General features: G+C 38.5%; 1 protein-coding gene across 1 annotated transcript in view; it reads right to left on the bottom strand.

Annotated features, from left to right (window-relative positions):
- The window catches only part of PCNX1 (pecanex homolog 1), a 186752-nt gene that overhangs the window by 13779 nt on the left and 159879 nt on the right, over positions 1 to 13094 (bottom strand). Inside the window, exons 27-28 of the mRNA XM_023507659.1 lie at positions 5292 to 5545; positions 3364 to 3594 (exon numbers count right to left, since the gene is read on the bottom strand). Coding sequence (XP_023363427.1) covers positions 3364 to 3594; positions 5292 to 5545 — 485 coding nt within the window. The remainder of the gene's footprint in view (positions 1 to 3363; positions 3595 to 5291; positions 5546 to 13094) is intronic.

Genomic DNA, 13094 nt, shown 5'->3' with positions numbered 1-13094 from the left:
GGACTTCAGGCACCTACCACACTGCCTGGCTATTTTTAGAGACAGGGGTCTCGCTCTTGCTCAGGCTGGTTTCTAACTCCTGAGCTCAGGCAATCCACCTGCCTTGGCCTCTCAGAGTGCTAGGATTATAGGCATCAGGCACCGTGCCTGGCCTGAGAGCACTAGTTTTAAGAAAAATAAAAGGGACAGAGGGTACAGACTTGAAGTTACATAAACAAAAACAGTGGTTCTCAACCTTCCTAATGCTGCAACCCTTTAATATAGTTCCTGTGGGTTGTGAACTGCTTAACAAAAAGAGCTAAGGTGCTTATAATGAGTGATAAAATTATGGGTGATTTTTGTTTTTTATTTTCCTTCCTCCCTCCTTCCCCAATCCTGTCACCTTTCTATGCTGAAAACGTATTGCTTCTGTGATGAAAAAAAAAAAAAATAAAACAAAATTTAGTTCAAGGTTCTGTTACCTTCCTACCCGGAACAGCCAAAGAACTGAGCAGAATACATACAAACAGTTATCAGACACTGGACAGTCATCCCTGAGATATGGGAAATCAAAATATAGCCCTGTAATTAACAGAGCTGATTACCTAGAGAGTTTCCAGGCCACAGCCAAGAAAGGGGAACCCCGGGTGAGTCTGGAGGCCTCTGTGTTAGCTAGTGTCCCCAGGGAAAAGAGCTAGAGCTCTTGGGGGAGAGTGACAGAGAACCCCAAGATCTCAGAGGGTCTCTCAAGTCCTCACCAGAATACTGATCTACACACGCAAGGAGGACCCAAGGCTGAGCCAAGAACCATCCAAAGCAACAGTCAGGACAGTGGAAGAGCTCGTGATGGTCTACGGCACTCAACAGGTATTCACTGTCTCATTAACAGAAAAATTAGCCCCAGACTAAAGGTCGCGCTGTCTGGTCCCTTCTAAGCAAGCCCTGAAAGGATCAAAGTGTGTCCAAGGAATTTAAGTGTGCCACAGAACAAAGTTTAGGATTATTTATAGGAACAGAAAAATATCCAGCACCCTTCAAGGTAATATTCATAGTTTGGCATCTAATAAAAAATTGCCAGACATGCAAAGTAGCAGGAAAATATGATCCACAATGAGAATAATCATTAATTAATCACTAGGTCCATCAGAACTGATGTAGGACTAAAGCCGATGTGAGAATCAGCCAACAAGGATATTGAAATAGTTACTATATCTCAAAAGCTCAAGAAGGTAGAGGAACAACTATGTTAAGAGAGACAGAGAAGATTTGAAAAAAGACCCAAGTAAAACTTCCAGAGACACAGAGTAAGGCAATATCTGAAACAAAGAGTACACTAGATGAGATCCATGGTACAGTGAAGAAAGCAGAAGAGAAGACAAATGCTCTCAAAAACATAGCAAAAGAAACTATGCAAAATAAAACACACAGGAAAGGAAAAACAAAAGAGGCCATCAATGAGCACCAGGACAACATCGGTCTCTCTAATACAAATGTAATCGGAGTCTTCACAAAGGGGGAATGGACTTAAAAAATACTGGAGGCCGAGTCTCATAATAATCCAGAATAGCTATTTTGACCTTTGCTGTTAAGAAAATGGAGGTGTCGGTACCCATGAGGTCCTATGGATGGGATGAAGCTGGGATCTGAGCCCTATGACCGAGAAGACTGTCAGAGCAAAAAGTTCTGCCCCTGCCTCAGATGAGAGCTTTCCGGAAACAGAAAAATTCTTTCCCTTCAATTTTGTAGATTTTGAGAGTTTTAGCCTGCCTGGAGAGTACTGGACTGCACCTCCCCTCCCAGGAGTGCCTCTCCCCTTCACTCAAGAGTGAGGACTGGAAAGCTGGGACAGGTAGGCCCTCTCTTCCCGTGAAGATGCCCTCTCCACACGGGAAACTGCAGTCTCCTTCAAGCCATCTGTGAGCCCTGAAAGGTGACTGAATTAGCCACCTGCTTTCTACAATATGAATATTTAAATTTCTTAGTGCTTTAAAATTTGTATTAATAAAGCATTTCTTTAACAGATAAAAAAATGGTAGAAAAATTTCCAAGTCTAATAAACAGTGGCTGATAGGATGCAGTGTAATACTCTAAGCAAAGGAAGAACTAAAGCAGGGGTCAAACCTGAAGCCAGTCGGGATGTACTCCCAGGTCGTGAGAAGGCACAGTTAAGGTAGCTCACTATGCTCCAAGACAGCAAGTCAATCTGTACGCAGGATACTGGTTTCTACTACTGGAAAGCAATAGTGGTGGGTAGGAATTAGCTTTGTAATTATAGGCCTTGGTTTTGTGGTTGTTACAAGGATTCTGACCAGGGTGCAGCACTACCTACCACAAGAGTCACAGGACCTAGAAGGAGAAGTGGTTCTTAAGCAACTCAACTTACCTTTGGGATAAGACCCGTTATCCTAATGTGTGGACTGGGAACCACCTAAATTAAAGTCATACAGGGTGACAGATTATACATCCCTAGCCTAGACCTACTAAATCAGAATCTCTCAGGTGAGGCCCAGGAGTCCGCAGTTTAACAAGTTCCAAGGTCATTTTTACCCACATTAACATTTGAAAGAATGGTCTGGAGCAGTGATTTTCAACCAGTGTGCCATGAAAATGAAAATGCTTAAAGACCATTAATTAAATTATTTTTGAAAGAAGTTCAAAGCACAGTAAGTATATTCTTTTTTTTTTATTCTTTTTTCTTTGATCAACACAATTTAAGTGTGTCACAAAAGTTTAACTATAGGTTATCAACCGTGAGATAAAAATGGCTGAAAAACATGTTCTAGATGTACACTGTCCAAAACAGTAGCTGCTGACCATATGGGCTGTCAAATTTAAATCATCAGAATTAAATAAAATTTACAGTTCAGTTCTTTAGCTGCACTAGCCACATTTCAAGTGTTTGATACCCACATATGGTACATGGATCATTATGAAAGCTTTGAGACAGACTTTTTTATGGTCCATTATTTTACCTCTGAGAAATACAGCCGACAGCATCTTTTCTGATTCACCACTTGCTTGGCTTACTGGTGTTGCTGGGAGGGCTTCATTCTTTTTTTTTTTTGCCTTCAATTTTACATTTCTTGATTTTTGTGTATCTCAGAACTTTGGTAATGACCCACGTATTTGACAACACAGGACATTTCAATCATTGTAGAAAGTTCTATTACACAGCACTGGTCTAGACTTTGTATTTCAGATAAAGATATTGTTTTAGCAGAGTTGGTTCGGCCCAACCATAACCAACCAGACAGATTCTCTTACCCAGAAGATCAGAAAGAGTAAGGACTGGAGAAAATGACCTCCTAATAGCTAGCAGGAATATTTTTTCCATCTTTAGAAACCTGGATTCAGAGAGTTGTGACGGAATTAAACAAACCCCACCTTTGCTCTCCGGGAAGAGCAGTACTCTATCCAGTTGAGGTAAATCACACAGAAACTCTCCCTGGATATGCCTGCCAGCCGGTGGTCATAGTCTTCATCGATGTTGGGATTAAATGTTGGGTCCACGTCAACATAATTTCGATCTGCACACAGACGCAGTCCTTCCTGCATTGTCTCATTAGCCAGCCACTCCTCTAACTTGGAGGAGGTTGTAACATAGTAAATGATACCCTAACAGGGATAAGAGGAAGAAAAATCAGGTTAAATCACAATCTGAATTATCTCCAATGCCTCAATGAAATAAATGTTGATTGTTTCTACTGGTAGTGTAACTCAAAAATATTTCCCTAGCTGAACATTCTCTATATATTTTAAGAATGTTATAATAAAATACCTCAGGCCTTCCTGGATGAAAACACATAATTTATGGTTCAGCAAGGCAAAATAATTCTAATCTATTGATTTTAGAGCTTTTGAATTTAGGATATTTTAAGAGAAGTGGAAAAAAAGTTACTGTGGTACAATTTGAATATTTTGAAATTATTTTGAATAATTTTTCACAGAAAGTTATTAAAATTTCTGGTGATCCCAACTTATAGAACTATAGCCAATGATAAAGCAATAGGAAATGCACATTTAAAACTAACACACACATGTATTTAGATTTGGAGACAGAAAATGCCTTGTATGTGTACATGGCAAACACACGCAATGTAAAATCAATCTCTTTAGCGTTCCTGAGGTTGGGTTTAAACAAATATTAAACGGAAAGCTCAGGGTTCATTCATCCCCATTAGCACAAAAAGGAAGCAGGCAGAGGTAATAGTGTAAGATACAGAAAATTCAGATATGAATCACTAAAGGTTATTAGCATACGTATTTTAGAAATATTGGCTTTGCCCATAAACCTCCAAATCATAACCATGCTGTGTTTCTGTAAACTCCTTAGCAAAGACTAAGCTTGCCTAATGAGAGGTTTGGCCCTTCGCCGTGGGTCTTAGGAGGCAACCTCTAAGGCCTTGGAATGTCCTGCTTGGTAAGAAAGCCTTTGTTCAACTGGGAGCCCAGAGCCACGAAGAAGAAACATGATCTTTGGAGGTTCAGGAGCCTTATGTCAGCCACATGGGTGATCAAACACGTCTACATGACTGCACCCGATAGGACTCAGGACACCGCTGTCAGGCACGCTTTCTTAGCTGGCAACACCCTGTGAGTGTTGCTGGGGAAAACAGGCATCTCCACGACCTGACAGAGGACATCTGGAAACTCCTCACTTTGGTGACTCTGGACAGTGAATGCCCTCTGTGCCTCTTCCCCGGCTGATTTAATCTGTATCCTTCCACTGTTAATAACATGACTATGATGTCTGAGTGTAACAAACCTGCAGAGTTCTGTAGATCTTTCTAGCAAATTACAGAATCCAGAAATTTGCAGCTGGTATTAGAAATGCGGGTGGTTTGGGGGACCCCCCCCAAATTTGCAATACTTTACTCAATTTGTTGAAAGCAGTGCAAACAGGAAGGGCTCAGGAGTGAGGCAAGCCTGGGTTTTAGATCCCAAACTTCACCTGCTAGAGGACCTGGGGCAAGTTAACTTCTGAATCTTTCGTTATGGGTAAAACAAGCAAACAACACTTCTTTACAGAATATAAGTGATATATATATATATTCCTTAGTCCAGTGCTTAAAACATATTATTATTAATGAATGAGTGGAAAGAATTCCATTAAAGAAAGAAACAGCGAGACCTTTGTAAGTATACTGTTACTGACTTTTCTGGATCCTAGAAAATTTAAATCACGACTTAGAAGCAAAGTACAAATAAAAATAAAATTTGATATGTATAATTTCAAATATTATATAAATTTTTATACAATTTATAAGGGCCTCCACTTATTCAGAGATCTAAAGAGGCACACATATGCTTACCTTGACATAGTAAGTGGTGAGTACTTTCCGAAGATCAAAGACTTGAAGCATAGAAGCAGCGCTATTATCAGTGATGCTGTAACCCTCAAGAATATATTTAGTGACTATCACTTCCCAAGCTAACCAGCGCTGGCTAAACGCAGCATTAAATGAAAGCACATGAGGAATATGGCCAGGTTCACAACAGCAAAACCCTTCATCTTCCTCGACCCCTTCAGTAATGGCCTCTACTTCCCGTTGTTGACAGTAGGTGCCTTCAAAAGGGAGAGAGACGAGAATAGAGATCATTACAAAAAAAGGAGAAAAAAATTAGGGACCAGAACAAAAATATTTCAAGGACACAAGGGATTGAAAAAAATACACATTTATGGCAATTTAAAGTATGTGATTGATTTGCCCGATTTATTTAGAGGCAGAGTCTCACTCTGTTGCCCAGGCTAGAGTGCGACAGCATTAGCCTAGCTCACAGCAACCTCAAACTCCTGAGCTCAAGCAATCCTCCCGCCTCAGCCTCCCCAGCAGCTGCGATGACAGGCACTCATGGAATTTTCCCACCTTGCCCTACCAGACTGCTAGGATTACAGGCATGGCCACTGTGCCTGTCCCTTACAATATTCATTAACAAATTATAGCAAACTCCAGTTTATCAGATGCATTTATTTAAATACGCATTTATCTACATATTCCTCTTCTACAGAACTACGATATACATTAGTACATTAAAAGTTCTGGAAATCTGTATAGTAGAGTAACCCCTTTAATTCTGACTCACTGATCTCTAAATTTTTCAACTGAGTTTACAACTGTATTCATATGAAGGAGACGAAAGGGTACAGGTACATCTCCTAAAGGTTTGACTTAAAAAAACCAAACTGAACCATACCAGACACACAAAAGTCTAGACAGACACACAGAACTCTGAAGAGTCTGAGCTCCATTTACCAGTGTCACATCCATGCTTCAAGCAGAGATATTACATACATTGGGTTTATTTGGCTAATAACTTGTAAGCATTCATCATAATCTAATATTAAAGACAAAATTAAATTTTTTCTATTCCCTAGTCCAATAATAATTGTCTAAGATTACGGGCATTTGAGGCTTACCTGCTGATAAAAGTTTCCAGTAATTATAAGGTCTGATTATTCTTAACTAGCAAACAAATCTCTGAAATTATATTCTTTCATACAACATACATATCAAAAAGGAATTTATCAAATTAGTGTTACTGAAGTGAAAATACAAACACAGATTAAATGTAGAATTATATCCACAGCAATCTCATGCTAACAAAATATTTGTTAAGATTCATATTAATTTTATTTTGTCCTGTGTTCTTGCTTCTATTTAATTTGTAAATCCTTTATATTATATGAAGATCATAAAGTGATTATACTTAATTGTACACAGGCACATATTTAAGTTACATTATAATAAAAATAACTTAAATCAAACTGTGCAATAATTTTCTTCCTTAAAAAAATACATACACCATCCACACTTGAAAAACACAACTTTGAGAGAAACTTATGCCACGAAATCCAGCCCCAGTCAACGGTGGTAGCAGTATAATAAAAGATCAGGCTAATCAGGTTATTCTGGCCATGCTAAAAAGCTGTACTATTTAGAATAATCAGACCAGGAAGTTCTAACTTCCTGTCTCTGGATCATTTTGGTAATTTTCACAATATTTCTACATTTTAGATTAAAAAAATTTTTTTTTTTGGTAGGGATGAGGTCTCACTATGTTGTACAGGCTGATCTCAAACTCCTGGCTTCAAGCCATCTTCATGCCTTGGGTTCCCAGAGTGCTGGGATTCCAAGTGTGAGCCACCATGCCCAGGCCTCTTTCCTTATGATTATGTGTGTCACAGTCATCTGTGATCAGTGGCCTCTGATGTTACTAATGTGACATCATGAATCATGCCCATCCTAAGTGAGCAAATGCGTGTGTTCTATTTCACTGACCAGCCATTCCTCCTTCTCTTTTCCTCACCCCGAGTCTTCCTATTTACTATGATATGATAATACTGAAATTAGGGAAATTAATAGTCCTATAATGGCCTCTAAGTTCAAGTTAAACTACAAAGTAAAGATGAGTTACCTGTCTCCCACTTTAAATACAAAACTAGAAGGAATAAGCTTATTCAATGAAAGGAAGAGTTGCACAACTCTACTTTAAACCAAAAGCTAGAAAATTAAGCTTAGTGATACAGGCAAGTTGAAAGTTGAAACAGGTCAAAAGGCAAGCCTCTGTGCCAACCTTCAGCAAACACCACCCCAATCAGGAAGTAGCCATCAACTTCCAGGCAAAATTCTTCATTAGCACAAAAGATTATGACTCACTGAAGGTTCAGATGATCATTAGCATTTTTATAAATAAAGTTTGCTTTTTGTTTTTGAAACAGGGTGCTGCCCAGGCTAGAGTGCCATGCTGTCATAGCTCACAGCAACCTCAAATGGGTGGGCTCAATGATCCTAGTGGGTTAGCCTCCTCAGTAGCTGGGACTACCAGCCATGCCACCATGTGCAGCTAATTTGTCTATTTTTTATAGAGATGGGGTCTCAGTATTGTATTATTCAAGCAGGCCTTGAACTCTTGGCCTCAAGTGATCCTCCTGCCTTGGCCTCCCAAAGTGCTGGGTTGATAGGCATGAGCCACTATGCTTGGCCAATGAAGTATTTTTTAAATTAAGGTATAGTTACTTTTTTTTTTTAAGGATATAATGCTATTGTACATTTAAATAGATAATATAATGCAAACATAACTTTTATATGCACTAGAAAACCAAAAACTTGGTGTGACTTGCTCTATTGAAATACCTGCTTCATTGCAGTGTCTGCAATGGAAACTGCATCATCTCCAAGGTACACTGGTATTTACATGTGCATGTTTCTAACATAATATGGCTGTGCAATTTTATAAAGTATCTTTTGAACCAATAATGGAGATTAAATCGAATCTTTTTGCATCTTTTGAGAGAATATTATATTTTCTCCTGTGACCTTTTAAAATAAAATGAATTCTATTAATTTGCTTTATAATGCTCAAATTCATTTCAAAAATGAAAAATAGTTAAATCTGTGAGGGCTACTTTAAACAAAGTACGACTGCTTTCTGTTTAATTTTGGGATTGGAGATATTTTGCATCTGTAGTCATGAGTAAAATTAAGTTTTTTTTTATGCCAGCTTAGTCATACTTTAGCATCAGCATTCCATCAGTGTTTTTAAAAAGCTTTGAGGAATTTTACTTATTATGTGCTTGAATGTGGGCAGAAGAATTACCCTATTTCCAGATGAAATGTCCCAAGCCTGTTTTTATTTTTACTTTTTTAATTATGATATGAAGTAAGGATGATTCCTCAAGTTTTATGTATTGCTTAACTTTATTCATTTTCTTTCTGTTAAGTTTGTAAATGATAACAGCATAATAAGAGCTGTGTTTTTAGCAGACCACTTTGTCAGTGGTGTATGGATATCAGATGTGGCAAGAGGAAATGCACCATGTTTGGCATCTACCCAATCAAGTCCTTGTTCTCAGTATCAAAATAAGGTAAAAGGGATAACTGAATTAAAACGAGATGTTTTAACTCCACCTAACAACTAAGAATATTTTTAATCCAAATATACTTTAGTAATATATTTTTCTCAGAAAATAGAGTCAATAATAATTTCAAAAATTAGCATTAGTAATTGAAAAAAGAACTTTGAGACTTGGAAAAAGATTCTAGAGCATCTCTGAGGAACTGCTGCCAATTATACCCCGAGTCAGTGAGATCTTTCAGCCTTACCATAGGAAATATAAATGATAAAAATAAATAAAACAATCATGAAAAGTAGACATGCTACAATTAAAGTGAATAATAATCCAAAGGAATCCAGTCAACATAATGAATTTTTGACCTGTAAAGTCAGATTTGGAAAATTGTACTTAGTAAAAGTAATACTTACAAATAAAAAGTTAACATAGTAGAAGTTACAATCAGGAAATTCTGATAAGAAAAAAAGAGACTGATACATTTTTCATGTAAAATTTACATGGAAAAGAATCTTAAGAATATCAGCAAAATAAAAAAAGAAATGAAAAAATATGAATGGGTTTAACTAGTATCTATAGGAAACCCATCAAAAAGTTTCCTTAAATATCACTCATGATTAAGCACCTATCATAATAGACAAATAAAACAAAAAAGATAAAATTGGCTTAATAGAACATGTCCTGGAAAATACATAAAAATGCTCAGCAGATCCAAAAATCTACCTTGCAAAATAATGATTCTCTTTACTAATATTTTGCAGGTAAAAGCAGAAGGAACAGGGAATAACACTGTACAGGAAAGACAATAACCAAGGAGCACATCAACATTGGAACAAGAACATAGTAAGGACCCATGAAAGCTCTAGACCGAGGAGAAAGGAGAAAAGGGCTACACACTTACATTATCCAGTCATTCTATAAACTGACACGGTGCATGACACAGCACTTCCTGCGTGTGAGAGGTGCTGGGTACAGAATGATGAATGGAGCAGACGTGACTCCTGTTTGGGGGAGAATACGCCGACCCCAGAGCAACAGACCACAAACTTCACTCCCAGACCAAGCTAAGAATGGTTTTCATATTAATATGTTTAAGGGATGTTTGAAAGAAAAAAAAAAAAACAACAAAGCATATGCAATAGAGACTGTGTGCATGGCTTCTAATCCTAAAATATTTACTAGATGGCTTCTAACAGAAAAAGTTTGCCAACCCCTGGGCTAGAAAAAAACTAAACTTTATTTAAAAAAAATTTTTTTTTTTTTTACTTTTAAGTAAATTTATTTCAGGTTAATGTGAGGGTCAAAGCAACCAGGTCAAAGTATTTGATTTTGTTAGGTAGAGTTCATCTGTGATTATGTCCCACACACAAAAGGTATGCTAACCCCACCCCTACCTCACACCCATTCAGTGAGAACACCCCAACCTCCTTCCCCTTCCTTGTTGCCCCTTCACCCAACTTGAATTGAAATGAGTTTTTCTCCTATCCACTCACTAGATCATCTACTAGCTTCATATTAGTAGTGAGTACATTGGGTATTTGCTTTTCTATTCTTGTGATATTTTACTAAGAAGATTGTGTTTCAGCTCCATCTGGATATTACAAAAGATGTGAAGTAACCATCCTTTTATGGCTGAATAGAATTCCATGGTGTACACGTACTACAAATTGTTAATTCATTCCTGAGTTGATGGGCATTTAGGTCGTTTCCACATCCTGGCGATTATAAATTAAGCTTCAATAAACAATCAAGTGCAAATATCCGTATGGGAAAATGATTATTTTTCTTCTGGGTAGATGCGTATTAGTGGGATAGTGGGATCAAATGGGAGATCTAATTCGAGATCTTAGAGGATTCTCCATACTTCTTTCCAAAGAGGCTACATTAGTTTGCAGTCCCTCCAATAGTGTAAAAGCGTTCCCCTCTCTCCATATCCACTCCAGCATCTGCAGCTTTGGGACTTTGTAATGTGGGCTGATCATACTGGGGTTAGGTAAAATCTCAGGGTGGTGGTGATTTGCATTTCTCTGATAATTAGGGATGATGAGCATTTTTTCATATGTTAGCCACCCATCTGTCTTCTTTAGGGAAGGTTCTATTTGTGTCTCTTGCCCACTGATAAATGGGATTGTTGGCTCTCTTTTTTTGTTGACTAATTTGAGTTCTCTGTAGATCCTATTTATCAAGTCTTTGTCCGATTATTGCTGTCTCCTAACTGTATAGAAGCTTTTCAGTTTAATTAAGTCCGATTTATTTATTTTTGTTGCTCCAATTGCCACAGAAATCTTCTTTATAAACTCTTTCCTCAGGCCAATATCTTCAAGTGAAAAACTAAACTTTAAATAATAAACACAGTCATGTGTCACATTAATGACAGGTATAGGTTCTGAGAAACGTGTAGTTAGGTGATTGTGTTACTGTGTAAACATCAGAGTGTACTCACACAAACCTGGAAGGGACAGCCTATTGCTCCTAGCTACAAACTGGGGCAGCATGTTACTGTAGGTAATCAGAATACAATTCTAAGTACTTGTGTATCTAAACATAAAAAATGAACAGTCTAAATATAGTATAAAAGTAAAACAATAGTACATTAGCACATGTATAGGGCCCTTACTATGAATGAAGCTTGCAGGATGGGGAGTGGCTCCTGTGAGTCACTGAGTGTGAGTGTGAGTGGATGTAAAGTTAGGCCATCACTGTACACTGCTGTAGAATTTACTACACTGCTGATTTAGGCTACACGAAATGGATTAAAAATTTTTTTTCAATAATAAATTAACCTTAGATTACTATAATTTTTTACTTTATAAACTTTTATATTTTTAAATACTTTTACTCTTTTGTAATACAACTTAGTTTGAAACAAAAACACACATGCATAAAAATATTTTTTTCTTTATATCCTTTCCATTCTATAAGCTTTTTTCTAATTTTAAAATTTTTAATTTTTTTACTTTTTAAACTTGTTAAAAACAAAGACATGAGCACATACATTAGCCTAGGCCCACACAGGGTCAGGATCACGAATACCACTGTCTTCCACACCTACATCTTGTCCCACCGGAAGGCCTTCAAGAGGAGTAACGGGCATGGAGCTGTCATCTCCAGGACAACAGGGCCTTCTTTCTGGACTGCCTCCAGAAGGACCTCCCTGAGGCTGTTCTTGACATCACTCTTCAGAAACTTGACAATGGTGGTTTGCTTGCTTTGTGTCTTTTCTCATGATAGATTTGTTTGTGAACAGATAATCTGCATAGAACACACTTATTATTAAAAAGCTTTCAGTGTTGGAGCCCATGTTTTCAAACTTTTTAAGGAGCTTGATAAGGTCTGCAAAAGCTCCTGCTGCTAACCCCTCTGCCGATAATTTTCTTTAGGGTTCTCCTTTTTCTTGCCCTGTGGTTTCCTTATCTCTTGCCTCTTTTCAGCTCAGCGTTCCTGGTCCAGTTCCAGCAACTCCACAGTAGTCAGTTCCTCAGAACCACCTCTAGGAGATCCTCACTGTCGTCCTCACCCACACCCAGGGGGGAAGTTGTTTGCCATCCCAACTCGGCCTTGTTGGTTTTTGTAAACTCCTCATCCTTGGCATATCTTCCCACATCATGGATGAATTTCTTGATGTCTTATTCCAGATGCCACTCATATGCTCCTTGGTGACATCACCCCAAGCCCAAGCAAGGTTCTTGACAAAGTCTTAGATATAATCCTTCTAGATCTGCACAGAGTCTTCCCCAGTTGCAGCAACAGCCCGGGCAAATGTCCTCCTTAGGCAGTAGCCTTGAAAGATGATTCCTCAATCCACTGGTTGTATCAAAGAGGTGGTGTTTGGAGAGAGGAACACCCCTTTGATACCTGGATGAAGATCTCCAATAAAAGGAGGATGTGTGGAGTATTAGCAATAATAAACAAAATCCTGGAAGGATGTTACTCTTGTAACAGTATCTCTCTATCTCTCTGGCATCTTGGGAGAGGGACTGACTGACCAGGACTTCTGACCGCTTGCCTAGTGTACTGCCAGTATGAGCTGACTGATGTGCTCCAAGGCCCAGGGAGATCACTGTGCCCATCACAAAAGGTTTCGATTTGTGGCCTGCAGCATCACCCCAGGCAAGACTGCTGCTATCCAGGGCTTAAAAGCCTTGAAACAGGGCAGCGCCTGTGGCTCAGTGGGTAGGGAGCCGGCCCCATATACCAAGGGTGGCAGGATTGAACTCAGCGCTGGCCAAACTGCAACAAAAAATAGCCGGGGTGTTGTGGCAGG

Source organism: Otolemur garnettii, unplaced genomic scaffold (assembly GCF_000181295.1).
Source record: "Otolemur garnettii isolate 467f Iridium unplaced genomic scaffold, OtoGar3 scaffold00196, whole genome shotgun sequence".
In the NCBI taxonomy this organism is placed as follows: Eukaryota; Metazoa; Chordata; class Mammalia; order Primates; family Galagidae; genus Otolemur; species Otolemur garnettii.
Note: the sequence above shows the minus strand (reverse complement) of the source record. Positions and strands in the feature narration are given on the sequence as shown.